The 21,834-nt window shown below is 38.2% G+C and overlaps 1 protein-coding gene across 1 annotated transcript in view; it reads left to right on the forward strand.

Annotated features, from left to right (window-relative positions):
• galnt1 (polypeptide N-acetylgalactosaminyltransferase 1) overlaps positions 1–21,834 on the forward strand; it is a 61,883-nt gene that overhangs the window by 31,821 nt on the left and 8,228 nt on the right. The window contains exons 3-10 of the mRNA XM_023331086.1: positions 4,930–5,069; positions 5,158–5,326; positions 14,414–14,580; positions 15,115–15,242; positions 16,227–16,306; positions 16,641–16,811; positions 19,110–19,227; positions 19,877–20,057. Coding sequence (XP_023186854.1) covers positions 4,931–5,069; positions 5,158–5,326; positions 14,414–14,580; positions 15,115–15,242; positions 16,227–16,306; positions 16,641–16,811; positions 19,110–19,227; positions 19,877–20,057 — 1,153 coding nt within the window. The 5' untranslated portion in view covers position 4,930. The remainder of the gene's footprint in view (positions 1–4,929; positions 5,070–5,157; positions 5,327–14,413; positions 14,581–15,114; positions 15,243–16,226; positions 16,307–16,640; positions 16,812–19,109; positions 19,228–19,876; positions 20,058–21,834) is intronic.

Below are 21,834 nucleotides of genomic sequence, written 5' to 3' on the forward strand. Positions count from 1 at the left end.
AATGTAGTAAGTAAAACTTTACTTATACACCACCTTTCTAGATAAAAATCACAAAGTGCTTTAATAGAGAATTGAAAAAAATTCACAAGGCCAAATTAAAAGCAGATTTCAAAAGAAGTTTTTAGCTGGCCTTTAAAGAAAAAACTCTGAGCAAAATAATTCAGTTGTTGCTCTGTGATGGATTGCTAGCTTTTAGCTTTGGTCTTCTAAGAGAAGTGCTGTACATTTGCAGAGCGTATACGCCTTGTCTAGCAGAAAAGGTGAATAGAGTAATGCTCAGTGGCAGTCAGACAAGGATAGGAGGGTGAGGACTGAATTTCAGCCTTTCCATTGTCCTGGAATTTGAAATATTTTTTTAGAGGATAACAATGAGCGAAGCAATTTGATACTCCTATATTTTTTATAAAGAATGAGGAATTTTCCAAGCAGCTGCTCTACAAGAAGATTTCTGAACAGTTTCCCCAAAACATCTCTGAACACATCTCTAGATACAGCCAGACTGTTAGTTTTCTGTGTTTTAGAGATTGTCTGGGAGATGCTGCCAGATTGAAAAACTTTTCGTGCTTTTCTGTGGCTTACACGAAAACATTAAATTTAGAAAAGCTGCAAGGTCAGGAGCGATGTGGAGATCTGATAGCATTCCCTTGGCAAGGCAATTTGTCATCGTTTTGAGCCAATACCGCACGGTCTCTACATGCAGTTCCCAGAATAACACCTGTCTTTTGTGCAGCGTTTATTTCTAATGAAAGTTTCTGTCTCAGCTACAGTAAAATAGAAATATCAGTTTCAGTGAGATTAAAGACTAAATGATTATACACTGTTAAACTGACATTTACTATGCTTAGTCCAGTTAGCATCACTATACAAGCAGACTCTGTGCTTTTCATTTAAATTGGTGCAAAATCTGTCAACATTAAGCCAAGATTTTTAAATCTAACATGTTCTGTGACATACAGACTCAGGCTAATGTATTGTCTTCCTAAAAGCTGTTAAGAAGACGATTCTTTTGAATGATCACGTTTTGGTTTGAGTAAATTTACTCTATGGGGAAACATCCATGTTATTAAATGATTAAAATAAATTAACTTAAACATCTTTTAAGCCTATTAGAGGGTCTTGTTTTTTTTTAAATTAGGCCCATTTCTTGTAGCTTTTGTACTGCAGTAGGTGGTATTAGATTTAAAATAAAGATCCCTGGGGTGAAACAAAGCACAAATATATGGAAAAACATGTCATGTTCAGTTATAGGTATGGTGGAGATCTGTGATGCTGTGGGCCCATTTCTTTTTAATGAATGTAACACCAGGGACCATTAAAAATTACAAGACAGTTAATAAAAATCTGGGGCACTTCAGCAGTAAGCTACAAATTTTAATTGAGATTTTGATCCAAAACATAATCAGATTAATAGTAAATAAAAATCCATACTCAAGGATTGCTAATAAAGACTTTGCTGCTTAGCTATGGTATGTTTATGTAATAGGGCTGTAACCAGTCAAGCCTATGCTCCTTAAGTGTTGATTGATATATTTTATACTGTTTAATACATTTTTCTGTTGGCTAGCCACTTTCTCCTCTTTTAGAGGTTTATCTGTTTATCTGTACCTAAACATGCCTGATTCTTAGTCTAAAGGTGGGTTGAAAGGTGGGTGTAAATCCCCTGCTTATTACGATCTAATGTCATATCGATTTGTTTGGATGACAATATGTGTCACAATACAATTTTGATTCAGTTCACAAATAATTTACAAATCAAATCAACTCACAAAACAACAAATGGCCAAAATGATTTGACTATTTTCCTAAGTTCTTAAGGGCAAACAGCATTGAAAAAAATCATTTCAAGATAAAGAAGTGGCAATATGGATTGATATTTATCTTCAGTGGAGCTTTAATCATTTAATCAATACGTGATATAAATTAATGCATTGTTACACTCTTGATAATGTTTGAGCTGTGTTTCACTGGTAGAAGGAAGAGATCTAATTAAAAACAGCAAATCCATGAAGCAGACATTACAATTGATGAAAGTACTGCATTGTTATTTCACTGAAACTGTTTCGCTCAATGCCACAAGCTTGTGAGGAGGAACAAACTTGGACAAAGGAGCTAAATCTTTGCTGTAGTTTTCTGCTGTGCACACCTTTTTGTGTCACCAGAATCCCATCAGCCGGAATTTAGAAATGCTGCTCAGCAGTTTTCCTCCCTCCCAAGCTGCCTAAGCAAAGCTTAACTAAGCTAAGCTAAGCTAGCTATGCACAAACACTTTTTTTCCCCTCCCAGGGGCATGAGAGAAATAACTGTGGCCAAGTTAATTTTCTTCCCTCTGCTTGTGCGGCAGCAACCTGAGGGATCATTGAGGCAGAGAATCAGTCAGAAAGAGGCAAAGATGGTGCTGGTGGAGAGAGGGAAAGAGGAGCAGTGGAATTTTAATGTGGCTGTCTTGTCTTTTCACTGCCCACCAAAAGAAAGCAATTACTATCACAGCCACTCTTCCTGCGGTGTGTTTGCTTACCTGTGAGTCTGTGTGTGACTGCACTAAGCACACAACGATTTTTGTATATTGGCTGTATAAAGGGTAGTTGTACACACTATTGGGTTTATAGAAACACTTTAGTTTCTGCTTCGCAACTTTTCTGAAAACTAAAGTTCTAAGAAACCTTAAAAGCATCACTCTGCAATGCAGCCGTCAGTGTTCACTTTGCCTACGGGGATGTTAACCTTTAAAACAGAAAAAGGCCTCATTTTTCTGCTCTGGACTGATGGACAAAATGGTTTGTTTTGCACAGTGCTCAGTATAAGGCTCTGTAAGGATGTAGCATTTGAAGTAAGACCCATAAACATGGCTGATAGAAAGGCAGATAGAAAAAGACAGATAGAAATATTGAGGTAAAACTAAGGTGTAGTATTATAGGAACAATAAATGTTTCATGGATTTCCTTTTTAAAAATGTAAAAGGCAAATTATATTGTAAAGTTTAGTTAGGGTGTAATGATACAATTTTTTCGTATCATGATTTCGTACCATTATTAATATTGTCATGTTTCTATTTTGTAAAAAAAACACAAAAAAAAAACAATATTCAAAGAGAGAGAGAGAGACCAAGCAAAACAAAACTGGGCTGAGGATCTGAAAAATTTGCAAATATTTTTTTTTAAAAAATGTGATAAAATTTCAAAATAACATGTGAAAGAGACACAGAGCCTCCAGGAGTGAGAATTAGGCAGTATAATATATTTTCACATTTAGAAATCATCACAAAATCTCCAACAGCTCTGCTGATCCACTAGTATTAAACTGTCATCTATATAACTGTCTAATTCACTCTACTGGATCACTTATGGTAAATCTGGCATTAATATCATTAAAGCAGTGATTGACAACATTTGTAAATTCTTCAGTGGCCATTTTAATAAATCAGGCCACAATTTGCAGATTGAATACATGATGCACAGAAAAGGTGCTGTGCTATATTTTCTGGACTATAAGTCATAGAAAAATCTGATATTCTCATTTCCTTGCATGTAGCAATAACAAGTCTCTAGAGAATCTGCAATGATTAGTAATGAAGTCTAGAATATGACACCCGGTGGATGAACTTTATTTTCACTGCCTCGTTCTTTCTTTGGCAACAAAATGGCTGAGAAGTTGCGTTTCATGGACGATCAGAAAACCCGAGTTTTTAATAGAGTGTACTGTCAGGAATGTATTATTGATGGATTGCTTCACCCCTACAATATGGAAATAAAATCATTCTAGCCTCTTTAGGCAAAACGTGAAAAGCATAATCTCAGATCAAATGTCTTTTACTTTCTGAAATAATCTAGACAATGCAGCCTACAACATACTAGACTAAAGGGAAAATTATTATGTGTGTGCATCTCTTAGATCTCTTTTGGCAGGTTTATGGAGACCCGTTCTGTTTTGTGTTATGGACTCCAATCATGTCTGGCTGATGCCGCCAATCAGTGTCATCATTCGTGTTGTTTGGCAGCAGAGCTCGTTCTTTTTGGACCCAATGAGGTTTTCAGAATAAATCGGGAATAAATAAATTACAGCCAACTCTGAACTTTGAACCAAAACACATTTGCCATCCATGAAGTAGACAAAGGTTATTTTATTCACATTAAAATCTAAAAGGATGCTGATCAACAGTTCAAGCTTGTATTTAAGTAAACTTTCTAAGAATTCAATCATCATTTTTTTAATGTAAATAGACTCTATAAGTCTTAAAAATCACTCCTCATCAGTACACAGTCATGCACGTACGCTTTAGGATTTTTATGTACCTTCCAGTAATCAAAGCACTCTGTAATATTCCCAGCAACCTCGCTATAAGAAACACCGATCCTCCCCACCGTGCCCTGACTGCGGGCCCAGAGAAAAATACGACTCTGCAGTAAACATTATAGTACTGTAATAATCAGCGCTGCAATGAGTGCAGAGTGTTAGAAAATTAGTAATGACTATTTAAACCCGATGTGCCAGCTGATTTGTAAACGTTCTCACAGTTGTATAGGAGTCAACCCAGCTCTGCACTATTTGGTTTGCCATGTTTTTTATGTCTATCTTTTATAGAATTGGTTGTTGGGATTTTTTTTATTTGGCTGTTGCTGACTTTTTATTGTTGGATTTATGAAGGCGTGCACCATAAGTCCACCTCCATACTTTGGATTCTCAACAATTCTCTGCAGAGAAAGTGAGATTTATGCAGATGGATACATTCCTGCTTCCGTTTCTGCTCCACCGTCGCTTTCACAATAAACAACAACCCTGTAAAGGATGTTTGAATCAACTCAGTAATTGTGACAAATATTAATTTTTTTGCAAGTTAAATTTATAGAGCAGGCATAAGCAGAAAATGTGGTTTAAGTAAAATAAATCTTTTTGCCCGCCATGTTTTTTAATTCTTTGTCCTTTCATTTTTAGGATGCGAAGGTTTGCCTACTGTAAGGTGGTTTTAGCCACCTCTCTGGTTTGGGTGATGCTGGACATGTTCATTCTGCTCTACTTCAGCGAGTGCAATAAGTGCGATGACAAAAAGGAGAGAGGACTGCCTGGGAGAGATGGCAAGTGCTTAACTCCACATTTACTCTTTGGCGGTCTGCATTGTATAACAGTATTTCTGAAAAAAATCTGTTTGCGTATAAATTGTAGATGGCCTGTCCAGACCGCGGGACGGGCCTGGTGAAGGCGGGAAGCCGGTGGTGATCCCTAAAGAGAACCAGGAGAAAATGAAGGAAATGTTTAAGATCAACCAGTTCAACCTTATGGCGTCTGAGATGATTGCGCTCAACCGCTCACTGCCTGATGTTCGTCTGGAGGGGTAAGCTGGCTTTCAGAAACGGGTCACATGTGGTGGTGTTTCACTGGAAGTTGTTATCAGACAGGGTCCACGGTTACATTGCAAAAATAAAAAGGAACACACACAAACCACCGAGTCGATTATGAAATGTGAAGGGAACTAGGTTAATAAATATTACCATGGTAATAAAGACATGTCCACGATTTGTCAGGTTTAAAAGTAATGAAACTTGGTCATTGTGTGCTTTCACTGCTCAGTCCTTTTGAACATATTAGAAACGGACTCAAGCAGCTCATATGTTGCTCACAATCTGCTCTTAAATTCTTACATTTTGATTCAAGCTGCATTTTTCCAGCCTGTCTGATGTAAGCCGTCAGTAATTATGCATATTAAAAACAAAGACAATGTCAAGCTCTGTGTATTATGGAGCAGTTACTATAAAATATATAATTTTAAAGCAAAACCAAGCAGATTAGAGTTTAAATGTTTAACTAACTTTTTGTTTTAACTGATTACTATGATTACCCTTAACTTCACATCGGGATTGGCTGAAGTTGAAGGTCATTTCCAAATCTGAGAGGTTGAATACTCAGAAACGTATCTCTTGTCTTCCTGTTATCAGCTGTTTAGAGTTTTCTTTAAATTTTAAGTTCGTACATCTCAGTTCTTCCACGTCACATATACTGAAAACAGCTTCTTCTTCTTTAACTAACAACTTTTCTAAAGAGCTTTGTCAGCAAATATCTGTTCTGTCCATCTGGTTCATCTGTATGGTACGTTAACTTAGAGATTTTGTTGAACATCGTTGACAGGTATCACATTTAGGTAAAATATTTGTGCTCAACACAATGATGGAAAACACAACAGTGAGGAAAAAGTTTCTTAATCACAATTAGTGTGGTCCTTAGTGTAATTTTTATTGATAATATTGATATTGAAAGTTTTCCATGTTGTGGTTTTCACACCATGCAGGTGTCCCAAGTACCAGTCTGTGCAGAGAACTAGAGCAGAGAACAGCAATGGTCGCATGCCATATATTTTTTTACAAATTGATTTTTTTCTCCTAATTTCTAATTTCCATTTGTTTAAAAAAATCGTTTGTTTTACAGAATAAGCACATTCTTTCACCTATAACACATTTAATCATACAGTTAATGGGAAACATTTCAACACTAACCAACCCAAATTTAAGGCGATTAATATAACTCATATTTTTGTACAGCTTCAAAAAGATTATGCCAGTTGTGAATAAATGTTTAGTAAATTTTAACAGTAGCATAAACAGTACACCGTGTTCCAAATTATTATGCAAATTGTATTGAAGTGTCATAAAGATTTAATTTTTTGTTGTGCTATTAAATTTATAGATGGTATTGTGTGTCAGGGCTCTTTGAATCACTATCATTAATTTCAGAGAGCTGGGCTGATCAGTTTGTCTGGTGGCCTCAATTAAAGGAAATCTACTTAAGAAGGATGTTCCACATTATTAAGCAGGCCACAGGTTTCAAGCAATATGGGAAAGAGAAAGGGTCTCTCTGCTGACGAAAATCATCAGATAGTGTAGTGCCGTATGACAAGATATGAAAACATTCGATATTTAATGAAAACTGAAGCGTTATCGTAATGTGAAGGGATTTGTGGCTGATTCAGAACAAAGATGGGTTTGTACAGATAAAGGCATAATGAGGAAGGTTTCTGTTAGACAAATTCATCGGATTAAGAGAGCAGCTGTTAAAATGCCCTTACAAAGCAGCAAACAGTTATTTGAAGCTGCTGGAGCCTCAAGGTGGAGGATTCTCCAGAGGCCTGTGGTGCATGAACCTACTATTTGGCCACCACTAACCAGAGCTCACAAGCAGAACCGGTCGCATTGGGTCAACCGACCATGAAGATTAATTTTCAAACAGACTTGTTCACTGTGCAACCCTGGATGGTCCAGATGGACGCAGTAGTGGATTGGTGGTGGATGGCCACCACATCCCAACATGTCTGTGAAGTCAGCAAGGAGGTGGTGGAGTCATGCTTTGGGCTGAAATCATCGGGAGAGAATCATTGGTCGGCCCCTTCAGAGTCCCTGAAGGTGTGAAAATGACCTCAGCAAAGTATATGGACTTTCTGACTGGTCACTTTCTTTCATGGTTCAAAAAGAAGAGCCGTACCTTCCGTAGCAAAATCATCTTCATGCATGACAATGAATGCTGCAAGGAATACCATTGTGTTATTGGCTGCTATGGGCATAAAAGGAGAGAAACTCATGGTGTGGTCACCATCCTCCTCTGACCTCAACCCTATTGAGAACCTTTGGAGTTTCCTCAAGCAGAAGATCTGAGGATGGAATGCAGTTCATATCAAAACAGCAGCTCTGGGAAGGTTTTCAGACATCCTGCAAAGAAATTCAAGCAGAAACTTTCCACAAACTCACAAGTTCAATGGATGCAAGAATTGTGCAGGTGATATCAAAGAAGGTCCTATGTTAACATGTAACTCGGTCTGTTAAGATGTTTTTGATTGATATAGCTTTTGATTTTAGTACATGTGACCACTTAATACTGCACATTCAAAGAATGATCGTTTGCAGTTCTTTATAATCCATAAAATGTTTAGAAAATCTGCTGTGCATAATAATTTGGAACAGTGCATTTTGAGTTTTTTATTTTTGAAAAAAAATACTGTTCTCATGGGGAGCTTTGTTCAGTAAAATTTCATTTATACTGTAATAGTTCATGACTTGAAAATTATACTGACCATCATTTGCAGTGACCATTTAAGAAAATCTGAGAAAATATCACCTGCATAATAATTTGGAACACTGTGTATGTGTTTCATATCAAAGTAATGAAACAGTCCTTCCCTCAGTTAAATACTAACTGAGCAAAATATGAGCTTAATATTTTATAATGTTATAACAACGGCATCTAAGACATGAGCCACTTTATCATTTATTTCTTAGCGACTGTCTGACTCGGTAGATGCTGCTGGAGTCTGGGGTACGTCTGCTGATGTGAAACAGTTTGACTGAGAGCTGAGCCTCTGCTGAGCAGGTTGCATCAGACAAACAGGAAGCTGTAGCAGCTGATATGTCACGTTCACTATGAAGACCACTGTAAAAAAAAAGAAAAGAAAACACATGGATAATCACAGATAACTCCGAGTCGACTAATTAAGACGCACATGGATTCCACATAATTTAGTATTTTACACTCAATTAATTTTTTTAATGTTTTTTGCATCAGTCCACACTTTTTGGTCTAATATTGTCATTTTGCTACCTCTTGACTTTATACTGTTAATGGCACCGTGTCGGTTTTAAGTTGTTGTTGTTGGATTAAAACGCCTGAAGCAAAAATCAGGTAGAAATTGGAGCGTGCACAAAAATGAAGATAGTAAAACCAGATGAGATACCAAGAGAGGGAAGTCCGGACTTGTGTGTTGTTGCTACAAAACATCTCACAGAAGTGCAGTAACACTTTGTCCTCCGCAGGTTCCCCAGTGAACTTGAAGGTTTTGTCTGCATGGCTTTAAAGGGAAATGCCTTATTACCAGATGAATGACATAATGATAATTAATTCCCAGGGAAACTAATATAATACTCAAGTCCATACATATAGCTACATGTGCAAAGTTTGCATTAGTTCTTGTTTGCCGTAAGTTATTCTGTCCTTTGGAAGGAGAGATTCAACAGAACAGCAGACCAGCCTGTGTCCAGCCAGAGTCATGAAAGAAATGTCACACTTGGTTCTGGCAGTCGGATACAACTCAGCTCTCCTTTTCCCTTCAATCTCTTTTTGATTGCACAGAGGAACATACATAGGTCAGTAATTGGGCTTTGCAGAGTGATAGAGCGAGAGAGACATATATATGACTGTCAGGCAGAGGCATGTGCATACCAGAGCAGACAGGAAAGACAGAGGACATTGATCCATGAAATGGGTTTCAGTCTTTGAGTGAGAGTTGATTACCAGGTGTGTTTCCACTCTGCTTTCCTTTCGTCTATCTACTTTTCCAATTAGGAGATAAGACGGAGTCAATATCAAGAGAAGGAATGTGCACCTAACTGTGTATAAGCATGCATATATTTGTGCTTATTATTTATGTATGTGTGTGGGTGTATGTGTGTACCCTTGTGGATCGGCTTGTTTACTGAAAATAAGTGGAAAATAAACCATCGCGGTGAAGAAGCTTCACATTAACGGCAGTCAAATGTTAAAATGAGCATTTTACAGAGCCCAGTCCATCTCGATATGTGGGCGTGTGCGTGTGTGTGTCTGGGTGGATCTCCAGTTTAGGAAAAACACTTTCCATGACCACACCTTTTGGAGAACTTTCCCTTTTTTTCACGGAGCGGCTGATTTCAGTGTCATTGAGTATGCAGCCATGGACGTATTGGGGTTTTTCTGTGTGGAACGGAGCAGGAGGAATCCTGCCTAATTAAAACCAGTTTGCACGCCCATCCCAAATATTCCCACAATCCTCTGGTTGGAGGAACAACCCTCAACTCATTACCCTGCTTCTCAGCAGCCAATTTTCTGTCACCCTGCCCGTTCGGATGTGCATCACGCCCAGCAAGGATTTGTTGTATTAAATCCTCAGCATGTCATGTCACCTTTTTGCCGATTCACAAATAAAACTGTAATAAATGAGTGGGCCTCATGTGTGAAAGAAACATGCAAACAAAAAACATCTTTATCCGCTGGAGGAAGGCTGAAAGGCCCCAACACTCTCTGTTTTGCTATGAATCATCTACTACACTCATCAGCCTCTCTCCTATGGAGAATATTAGGGTGCACACACTCATGCGCAGCAAAGTCTGAGAATTTTTGTCTTATTTAACATTCTCCTGAGGCAGCTGCAGAATAAGTATACTCTTGACCTCCTCTCTGTTGCTGTTACATTCCTTTTGTCATAATCAGCAGCACAGGCAGAGGAAGCACTTCAGCGCCCAGGATTATCACAAGGAGGAGGGGGAGTTATGAAGATGGAGGAAGGGAGATCATATTCCATTTGGCTATTGAAAGAGCTGAATTTGTCACTGGGGTGGTATCACTTCTGCCGTCTGCTGATGAATGAGCTGCGTATAGAGATTTGACAAAGTAACATATAGACGGTTGCATGTCAGAGAGCAGGCATCATTCCTCCGTTCACGGACAGAGGATAGAAACACACCGATGACCCTTTCAGCTGTGGATGCACAACGTGTCTCAAGTTTATTGTTAGAACAATATCAGTGTGTACAGTCTTCATATCTCAAACGACTGTCTGAAATGCAATATATGCTGGGTGTTATATTCCAAGTGTCAAGTCTAAGGAGATGACATCGATGCTAAAGGTCATAGAGGCAGATGGTGGTATTAAAATGCCAGATAAGGAAAGGAGGTGAGATGAAAATATGGATTTATTGCAACTGATATCATTATCAGAACATTAATGATATTTTCATCACTTGATTTTCCCATATTCTATACCCGTACTTTCAGCTCTCCCTCCTTCCTCTGCAGGGCCCAGCAGTTTGTGTAACCTATTTGATTGTATGATGTCCTAGAAAGGTCAATAAAATGAAAAAGCCACAACAGAAGTTATGCCAAAACAGGAGGTATGTTAAACTTGCCAGCATGACTTTTGTTTTAGCATGACTTCTGGTTTTTTTTACCCTTTTTGGCTACCATGAACAATGGTTATCACTGAAGCATTGTCAACGTACCGTGGTTTGGTAAAGTTGCTGGTAAATGGAGATCATTTGAAAACAATGCATCTCTACATCTCAATGTTTGATGAAGAGGATGTGGGGGGGAGGGTTGCTTATAATTACTGAATTCAGCATATCAAGGAAAAACAATAATTTCACCTGGGTTTTGTGCTTCCGTCACTGCGTTCCCGTTGCTGAGAGAACTGAGAGACAAACTTTGTTTCTCAGATGCCTTTGCTTGTCCTGTGGTAGAACTGAATTTTAATAAACTTTGTGTACTAGAACCACTTTTAAGGATTTTCAAGTACAACTAGAATCCAGTTCAGCTTCTTTTAAAGATAACGCATTTTATTATATTTAGTTTTTAACTTTTAGAAGAAAACATTTTTTATAAAACCCAAGTTCAACTTACTAGAAATCCTGTTCAAAATATGTCAATCCCATGTTCTCTGCTAACAACATGCAACATATTTGATCTGAAGCAATGAGGGCTGTTAACAGTCCTGGACTTTTGACCCTTTTTGTCTTCATAAAATATATTCTAATTTCATTCTTCTCTTTCTGTCTTTTAATGGATCCTATGATTACACTGCTGACTTTTTGCAGAGTATCGTTGACTAAATTAAAGCACGTTTGCTAGCAGGGTCAGAATAACTGATGAGGCAAAACCTCCAAGCAATGTTTGGATGTTAATATCTAGCAGTTTAATGCTACTGCCTCAAAATTTAGAATTAACCTTAAAACTCTTTAAATATTCCCAGAAATGTGGTCGAGTGTGATTAGAAAAATTATTATGCTGAAATTCATTGTTGACATTCCATGTCCACTGGAGAGAGGATGTAAAACAGGCAAAGGATTAAAGTGAGGAAGAGGGTCAGCATTATAAGCAGTTATAATGCTGTTTATAATGCAGCATTATAAACATAATCATGCATAATAAGTATTTTTTAGTATTTTTAGTGAATACTAAAAAAATACTAGATTTTTTAGTATTCACCAAGTTTTTTTATAAACAAATGAATTCAGACAATGAGGCTTATGCACATTAATGACGTTGTTATTTATTGGTGCATGTTGCCTGTTTTGGAGCTATTGTAAACAGTATAGCTACACTTTTAATAAGAACCAACAAAAAATCCCAGGGTTAAGGCTTAAATATATTTTTTGTTGTCTGTGAAATCCAGTCTTTGTTTTTAAGCGCCCCTAGTGTATTTTTCTTTGGACTCAAAACAAAAAGCAGGCAGTGCTGTTGCAGGAAGTTAGCCCTCCCTTCAGGAAACACCTAAACACGAGCAACCAAAGGACCATCACTCAGTTATTTTATGGAGACGTTATAGCCTTTAAACGATGTTACTGACTAATGTCAGTGTTTGATTTCAAAATACTACCCAGAGAATACTGTAAATAGATATTTTTAAAGATATAATGGTTTTCATTCACTAATCACGAGGAAGAATATTAGATTGAAATAATTCAAATTTACTTTTTGCTGTTATGGCCGAATAATTCAGTCTGCACCTTTTATCATGCAACTTTTCTCCAGAAGATATTTCTTGAGTAGCAAATTCTTGATAATGTCAGTGACAGAAGAGTTTACTTTTATCCAAGCGTGACAGCGTGAGGTTAGATCAGTGGTCTGCAACCTCAACAAACATTTCTTCCCTTCAGTCAAGATGAGTCCAACTCATCTAGAACAGCAAATGCATAACCTTTTAAAAAAGTCAATTTGACAAATCAGTACAACAGGATCATGAGTTATTTTAAAGATCCACCATTTTATTTATGTTTGAAGGTTTTAAAATAAACAAAAACAAAACTTTTGCAAAAAGAGGATAGATTTTACCTAGATATTATCTTCTAAAGGATGTTGATTTTTATGGAAAAAGCTGTAAAGCAGAAGTTCACGACTTTAAGAAAATAGATGCAAACTGCTAAAACTTGCATTTGTTTTTAGTTGGAACTTTAGTCCAAGTTATCAAGGGCCACTTGTGGTTCCAGAGCCACAGGTTGCAGACCCATGGCTTAGGCGGTCAATGCTTGGTCTCAGTTTGGTTTTTCCATTCAGCAGTTATCTGCAAACACAAATCAAAACTGGACGAGACGGGGTAACATTAAACCTTCCTAAAGCACTCGATTCAAATTTATTTAAAATTCATTCACGATGCATAAGTCAGGTCAAGTTTATTTGTGTAGCACATTTCAGCAACAAGGCAGTTCAAAGTGCTTTACACCACAGAAACATGATACAGTAACCAGTTATGAAACATTAATAAACATTCTCTCAAAGCCATCATCAAAATTATCAAGCAAATACCCATCAAAATATTGACCTATATTCCAGTTGATATGAATCAAAGACAACTCTAAACAGCCTTGATTTAAATGTACTCAATGTTTTTGCAGTCTTGCTGTTTTCTGGAAGTTTGCTCCAGAAAGCCAAACAACAAACTTCAAATTGTGCCAAGACAAGAGGTCAAATACAAAAAACAGAATTATCCTGTTAGCCTGTTTTGGCTACAGAAAGTGTGTTCTTAACTTGCTAAGTGATTGTTAATTAGGTATGAGTTGGGATTTATGTACATGTTTGACCCTCTATATTAAAATCAAACCCTGTGTGAGAGACAATATTCAGATAAATTCAGACATGTAAATAGCCTGTGGTTGTGCAGCACTTTATCAAGTCTGGAGGACCCAAAAGCGTTTCTCACTACATTCAGTCATTCACTGAATACAGCACCATCAATGTAACACACTGGTGGTGCTAAGCTACATTATAGCCACAGCTACTAAAATGTATTCATCATCTTTGTAGTGTAATTGTTCCACTTTGGGGAAAAAAAATGCTTTAGAAGCATCATTCATTGCCTGCTATTAAGGACATTTGTCCTCATGATAGGTGGATGTAACCTTCTGACTGAAACTTTCCCAGATTAGTTTTTTTCCTGAGTTTGATCCGTTTCTTGTTCTCTCGTAGGTATTTCATTATTTTCTCTCTCATAGAAGGAGAACTGTGAGCTCCTCTCTGCGATGATAATGACTTGAGATCTAATTAGAAACATTAATCAACTGCCATCCTGCAGACTTGCAATCTGTCCTGCATCACTCTCTGGTGTTGGGAATATCTGTTTAGCTTTTGCCTCATTATTCATCTCTAGTTTTCTTTGATAGGAATAAACTTTTAACAGGGTCAGGACCTGATGACGCTCTGATTGGTTTAATGATGTCTTCATACGAGTTAGCTGATCTGTGGTGCAGACCATCTTTCATTTCTGCTCTCGTAGAAGTAAGCAGAGGCTGGATTGTTGAAGTTCTCCTGACCAGTTTTTCTGTTCAAACCTCTGAAGTACCTGATAATTACTGCCGCAGTAAAAACAGTTTTGTTGATTTACAAATTCTCTTCTGTTTGTTTAATTCACCCTTCAAAGGTGCAAGAACAAGCTATACCCTGATAATCTTCCTCGCACCAGCGTGGTGATCGTATTTCACAATGAGGCTTGGAGTACACTGCTGCGCACCGTCCACTCAGTTATTGATCGGTCTCCACACACACTGCTGGAGGAGATTGTCCTGGTGGACGATGCCAGCGAGAGAGGTAAACTCATACACACACTGCAGATAATTCCTACAGTGTCTCCTGTTTCAGGCTTAGCCTGTTTTTATTTAGCATTACTGTATATGTTTTTTGTAGTGTGTGTTTGTGTAACTAGTCAACATTTACATGTCTGTGTAGGGCTGTGTGTGCCAACCCTCACTGGGCCATGCTGGTAATCCCTGTTTGGGGGAGATTAGGTCTTTAATTTGCCAGCCGCAGGGATTACACTGTTATAACCCACCATCCCCCCCCCCACACACCCCAGCTGCAACCATAGCAACGATGCACCTTTTGAGACCTCGAGTTTTAATGTTGTGGAACAAGGGGGGAGTGTTTGTGCAGGTAGAAGGGATGCAGACATCCATGCCAAGGCACACACACACACACACTGGCAGCACATAACATAATCACATAGTTTCCTTTGATCTCTGGTGCTACAAAGAGCTCAGCTTGTAATCCAAATGCTTAGGAGTTTGTTTCATGTTTGCATATTTTTTGCATAATATATTTCTGTATTCGGTGTGTTTGTGTTAGATTTCCTGAAACGGCCGCTGGAGCAGTATGTCAGAAAGTTAGAAGTGCCTGTCAGAGTGGTGAGGATGGAGCAGCGGTCCGGACTCATCCGCGCTCGCCTCAAAGGGGCTTCCATCTCTACCGGCCAGGTGTGTGTGCACGTCTGGTCACCTATTGCTCCATGTTCTGTCATGCTGTAACTACAAATTTCCATGTGATTTATTAGGGGTTTATTTGATTGATCAACATGTTGTAGTGTGTTAATAAGGAAGGAAAAAGCATACAACATTTTTTACATTTTTGACAAATAAAATGCATAAATCCATGCATTTTTATTTTATTCAAAAACTGTTCTGTTACAACATCAAAGGTCTTTTTAGGAAACAAACTACTTCATGAAGACCAAAAAGCACAGCAGACACATCAGGGAGAAAGTTGTGGAGACATTTAATCCAGAGACAAGTCCTAAAAAGCACCGTTTTATCTTTTCAACTTTAAGCATAGCAGGACATAATTATCCACTAAAATTGACAGGCCTAGTAAGCGATACTTCTATCTGTAAAATAGCACAAAGGACTATGGTAACTCTGGAGGATGTGCAGAGATCCACAGCTCAGGTGGGATAGAATGTTTACTCCACAAATCTGATCTTTTTGTTTGAGTGACAAACACAAAAAATATTGATGAAGAAACCCCATAAGAACAGCTAATAGAGGCTGAGGCAGGTGTTCCTCTTTTAGTAAGACAATGAACATAAACACACAGCCTGATGTACAGTGAAATGATCTAAATCATAGCATTGGAATGGTCCAGTCAAAGTACAAATGGTGGTTGTGTAATGTTGGTTCTCAGAGGGGCTGAATACAAAAGCAACATGACTTTTGAGATTTGTCTTACAGGTACAAAATTTTAAAAATCGCTTATCATTTTACTTTTACTTCCCAATTTGATTCACCTATCAACCCCACATGGTTACACATAACATGCAGTTAAAATGAATCATTTGTGGCTTTAGCGTGACATAACATGGCAAAGTTTAAGACCAATGGCTGTTTTTCCAAGATAGTGTATGTGATTTTAATTATCCCATGACCTGCATCTGATGACTGTCTGTTTTTCTGCTGGGTTTCCAGGTCATCACCTTCCTGGATGCTCATTGTGAATGCACCACAGGGTGGCTAGAGCCTCTGCTGGCCCGCATCAAACAGGACAAGTAAGGCCAAATTACAACAGACGCATGGACACTAGCACCAAGTGTTATAAAGAATCTGTAAGCTGCTGCTGCTGAGCCTGCAGGGAGCTTGTCCTTGTGTTTAGTTCATCGTTGTCTGCAGTTTTAAACCCTTGTTTACTGCTTGCCATGAACTCACAAACATCTACAGACATCTAAGGTTTACTTAGCATTTAGAAATCCCATTATCCGATTTTTGTTTTGCTTGTATTTGGTTCAGTAGTTGAAAAGCAAATAGTAGCATCTTGCATCTATTTGCCAACTGTGCTTCATTCTCTCTGTGCGACCTGTTTTGTTTGTCTGATTGCTCCTCCAGGAAAACAGTTGTGTGCCCCATCATCGACGTCATCAGCGACGATACGTTCGAGTACATGGCGGGGTCCGACATGACATACGGAGGCTTCAACTGGAAGCTCAACTTCCGCTGGTACCCCGTACCCCAGAGGGAGATGGACCGCCGCAAAGGAGACCGCACGCTACCCGTCAGGTGTGGGAGCCGTACACGCCACAGCTCCTCTAGTAGATTTTCACTACTGGAAATCAGGCTTTTTGTTCTGTTTCTGTGCAGCTGAGTCTGACCTCTCTGCTGAATCATGTGTGAAAAGATTTTCCCTAAGAGACCAAATAAAATAGCCAGACACTTCAAATCCTTCTTGCTTTCCATTCATCAGCTATTTGGAGTAACACACTGCATAAGCTTTAATGTTGCTGATAGGCATTCACAGTTGTGTGAAGCAGTTGTATGTAGCAAATCAATTGGACATGCTTAATCATGAGATGCTTTCAGGGCAGCAGCACAGAATGAACGCCCTGAACTTTGTTTTGCAGCTGAACTCTTTGTCGCTTTATTATTCCTGTTGCTTTGCCTCTCACACTTTAGACCTTGAAGCAGAAATCAAGAGTTTATTTCTTGCTGTCTGTCATCTGCGCTTCCTGCTCTTGTTTCTAAGCTTGCTTGACGCCACTTTTCAAGGTCACTCAGATAATATATCTTATGTAACTTGCAGCGCCCTTGTTTTTGCTTGTTTTCCACCGTTCTGCTTAGCAGAATTTTCCTAAGGGTGTATCGTAAGTGGCCTAAAATGTAGAAAAATGGGTCGCGGTGTCAGGGCAGAGAAGATTATTTCACATTAGGAGACGAACCCCATTCTGTCACACAGCAGTGAGGCTTTGTTACTTAAAACTGTTTGTTTTTTTTATTGAAGTGAGACGACACTAACCAAAGAAATATCGCTGATGAAACTGTGAAATGTCTCACTTTGATTATAAAAAAGGTTTATAACTTCCATATAATCTCATAAAATTGAAAAGTCACTAAACAAACAGTTAAACTATGTATTTCTGAGGTTTGGTGACTATTTATAAGCATCACATTCTTGTCTGTAATTTGTTCAACTTCCAAAAAATCCTTAAAATGTAAAATTGTCACAGACTTCCAAACCACTAAAGGGACGATTATCCACAAATAGAAAAACCATGGATCAAGTGAACCTTCCCAGGAGACTCCGACTCATCCAGAAGGTCACAAAAAGGCCCAGAACTTCTAAAGTACCGTAGTTTGCATCTGCTCAGATAAGCTCAGCTTTCATGATGCAGCTGGAAGACGGAGAAAATGGCATCAGTGGGAGACTTTCTTATTGATTGGATGCTGTTACCGCCACCTTTCCACCGCAAAAGTAAAAATATGTTTGTTTCTGTGGCCTAGTTAAAGCCTTGTCATAAATCAGAAGTAAATCGGTTCTGCAAGAAGGGGAGGATTTATAAACCAATAATAATGCAGAACGTGTTACTTAAAAGCTGAAAAGATCTTCTTTCCAGTAGCTAATCCACAGAAAATTGTAGCGTTTGTTTTTGCTGTTGCAGTGTGACGAGCATCATCAAAGTCTAAATCTCAGCAACTAAAGTCGCAATTGTTTACAGCAGCATGAAAAAGAAAAATGACTTTGAGGTTTTCTAATACAAAAAATATTAGTATCATGCTACTGTGACTCCTCCAGACAAGAATAATAATCTATTTCAGTTCACACTGCAAAGCCTGTCTCTGTCTGGAGTTTTTGTGGTCGTTTTATGCTGCCAGCATTTGTGGACATCAGTGTTTTGATAAGCGGAGGGCTGTAAAAGCCGCTTTTATGAACGTGACAGACTCTGTTTGGATAAACGGCTTTATTCAGGATCAGAGCTCCCCTTTAATTTAGTGCCTGTTGTTTGTTTTACTGTTGTGTGTTTGAATCTCATAAAAAAAAAAAAAACCTCTGATTTAATTTTGCACTGAAGAGTTTGCAGAACTTTGTGTTATTTGGTGAAAGGAAGCCCTTCAATATACTGTCTTCACCTCTTTACACTCCCACAGTTGCTTTTTTAGCATTAAAATCTTCTTTAATCTTTTTCTTTACCAGCTTTTTATTCTCCAGCCATTTCGTTTGGGTTTATTTCTGTGGGATGTATTGTTTTTTTGTTTAGTTTTTTTTCCCAACTGAATTTAGGATGTTAACTGAAAGAAGAAAACAGGCCTCTTCTATGAAAAAAAAGTGAAGCTATTGTGTTACGGGGTTGTGAAGGGGAAGAGAACTGAGGCCATTAAACATTGACACAACCATCACAACACCAGAGGCCGCAGCAGAAGAAAGAAGACAAATGGAAAATAACAGGAAGACAGTAAAGAACAGGGGCTGAAATATAAAGCTCTGATGGGATCTGTAGATACTGAGTGACCTTTAGAAAACAGGCTGCTGGGGAATGAAGTGACACGAACCAGCCTCACTCTTTAATTTATTCCTCTCTCCAGGACTCCCACCATGGCAGGCGGCTTGTTCTCCATAGACAGGGATTATTTTCAGGAGATCGGCACGTATGACGCAGGCATGGACATCTGGGGCGGAGAAAACCTGGAAATCTCTTTCAGAGTGAGCGAACGCAGCCAAGTAACATGACTCCGTTTTTCACTGTTCTGGCACAACTTCTGGACGGTTCACGGTGTCATCCTGACTGGATCTCAGACTCAGCTCGAGCACAGACTCCAGCGTTTCAACAGTCAGTACATGTAGCTTAGGTCTGAAGCGATTCATCAGATTATTGACACAATCGTCAACTAATTTGGTAATCGATTAATCGCTAACTGGAGTGTCGGACTAAAAAAATGCCATTTAGTGAAAAAAGAAACATATTCTGAGCAGTAATTAAACCTAAACTGTACAAAGATGTGTATATATTTTACACTTAAGATAAAAACATATTTTTATGTAATTATGTTTTATCTACACGTGGTTCAAATTTATTAAAGGAATGATGATATTGCATTAATTTTAGGCACAAAACAAATTATTTTTGTATGTAGAAAATGAATTTAATTACATCTGTTAATGTATTCATAATATTGTATAAAAAGGGTTTGTGGATTTTAAATGGTTAAAACCTGTAGAATGTGCCATGTCTTTTTTTCTTCTTTTTTGTATTCAATGAATCATCAGATCAACAGATTAGTTGATTCCTAAAATAACCATAACGTGAAGCCTTAACATGGTTTACAGCATTTTGCAAACCTTTCCCTCACAGATCTGGCAGTGTGGAGGGACTCTGGAGATCGTCACATGCTCTCACGTGGGCCACGTGTTCAGAAAGGCAACGCCCTACACGTTCCCCGGAGGAACGGGGCAGATCATCAACAAGAACAACCGCCGCCTGGCAGAGGTCTGGATGGATGAGTTCAAGAACTTCTTCTACATCATCTCTCCTGGTGAGTCATGCGATGCGTGCGTCTCTGTGTTCATTAAGATATGCACGCAGGAACTCGTGTGTGGAGGTTAATCTCTGTGGCAGGTGTGATCAATCCATTAACCTGGTGACGGTGTGATACTGTGGTGGTGGGGGGCGAGCGGCGCAAGATGTGTGGCCGCAAGTAATTTCATGCTACAGAGGATCTATTTACCTGAACACACAAACACACACAGAAAACGGGGAGGCAGCCCAAAAGTAAAATGACAGAAAACTATGTTTTGTCACTTTTGTTATTTTTTTTATGACAAAATAAATCATTCTACTATACTACTGGTCCTGTAATGGTACAATATGTTGTGGCCAATATGACCGGATCAAAGGTTTTTCTCTCTGATTCGAGTCGTTTAAAATTAAATATTTACCTCATTAGTGTCAGTCAGAAACTTGTGCAAAAGTTCTTAAAATCCATACAACCTTGAAATCCTTCAGCATCTGTCGTCTTCTCTGTGGCTCCAACACCAGAAACGTTAGCTGAGTAAACTTGCTGCCATGCTTCTGTAGTCTTTGCTGAGTTTTTATGATCTTTGATTTTACAACTTGGGATATGTTTGGGCAAAGAAAACGTGTGGAAAAATGTATATTTTCGCATTTAATTCCCAATCCTACCAGCTAACAGCTTTATCGACCCGTTCATGAATCTGTTTTTCCATCCATCCTGTTTTTTCTTCCAGTCTTCCTTCCTGTCCGTGGTTCTTATTACATATTTATGTAATACCTACCAGAAGTCCTCCACATACTTTACAAATGTTGTTAAAAGTGCATTGAGACCTGAAATAGTACGAGTGTAAAAAAATGACTGCAAGTGGGAAATTTTGATATGAAAAATGCGAACTCTGACGTTGAGAAATAGAGGAACTGTTAGGTTTGTTAATGCTTTCAATTTCTGTTTTAAAATGGTTTCAATCCACATTGAGGTTTTTCAAAAACAAGTTGTTCTCTGTTGGAACAACCAGTTCCAACAGCAGTACTGGGTGGACATGACACACATCCAAAAGCAGGAGGATCAGCACAGATACTGGGAGCTAAATGTGGTCAGAAATGCGTGATTAGGACCTTAAGCTGATCCTTCTGATCAGACGCAGATAATAAACTACCCAGATAATAAATTCAAAATATTCAACCAAGAGATTATGTAGTCAGTTCCTTACCAACAGATAAGCCATTTATTTAATGAAGACATTTAATGTTTTCATATGACTTACAAATTCTTTTTATTTTATAATTTGTTCTTATGGAAAATTATATTTTTTAGAAGCAAACCAATAACAGCATGATATTTGCTTCTCTGATTATTACCGTTTGAGCTCTTCTCACGACACAGTCAGTGGTATTTCTCACTAGACTCAATAAGTTGTCAAAGACAAAAACGAAATCATTGGAATAAAACAAATACATACATATAGAACAGTATTGTATCGCAATATTTAAGCCTCATTAGAATAAAATGGAGTTTTACAGTCTCCAGTAGTTTTTTACTCTATAAATTTACTGCATTCTGACCAAAGCACTAAAAGGTGCTCATCTTTTTAACTCTTTTACTCAAAGTTGATAAAGAAAATGGACTGGGTGACCCGATGAAAGGTCAAATAGGTTACTTCTCTGCACCGATTGCTTAAAGTAGTGCTACCTGAAACGAGCACAATAATTATTTTAAAACATAAACACAGTATTTGTGATGCTACGTTGACGGTGCAACCAACAGTGCAAGACTTATTTGAACCCCCCCAACAATATAG

This window comes from Xiphophorus maculatus, chromosome 3, assembly GCF_002775205.1.
Source record: "Xiphophorus maculatus strain JP 163 A chromosome 3, X_maculatus-5.0-male, whole genome shotgun sequence".
Taxonomy (NCBI): domain Eukaryota; kingdom Metazoa; phylum Chordata; class Actinopteri; order Cyprinodontiformes; family Poeciliidae; genus Xiphophorus; species Xiphophorus maculatus.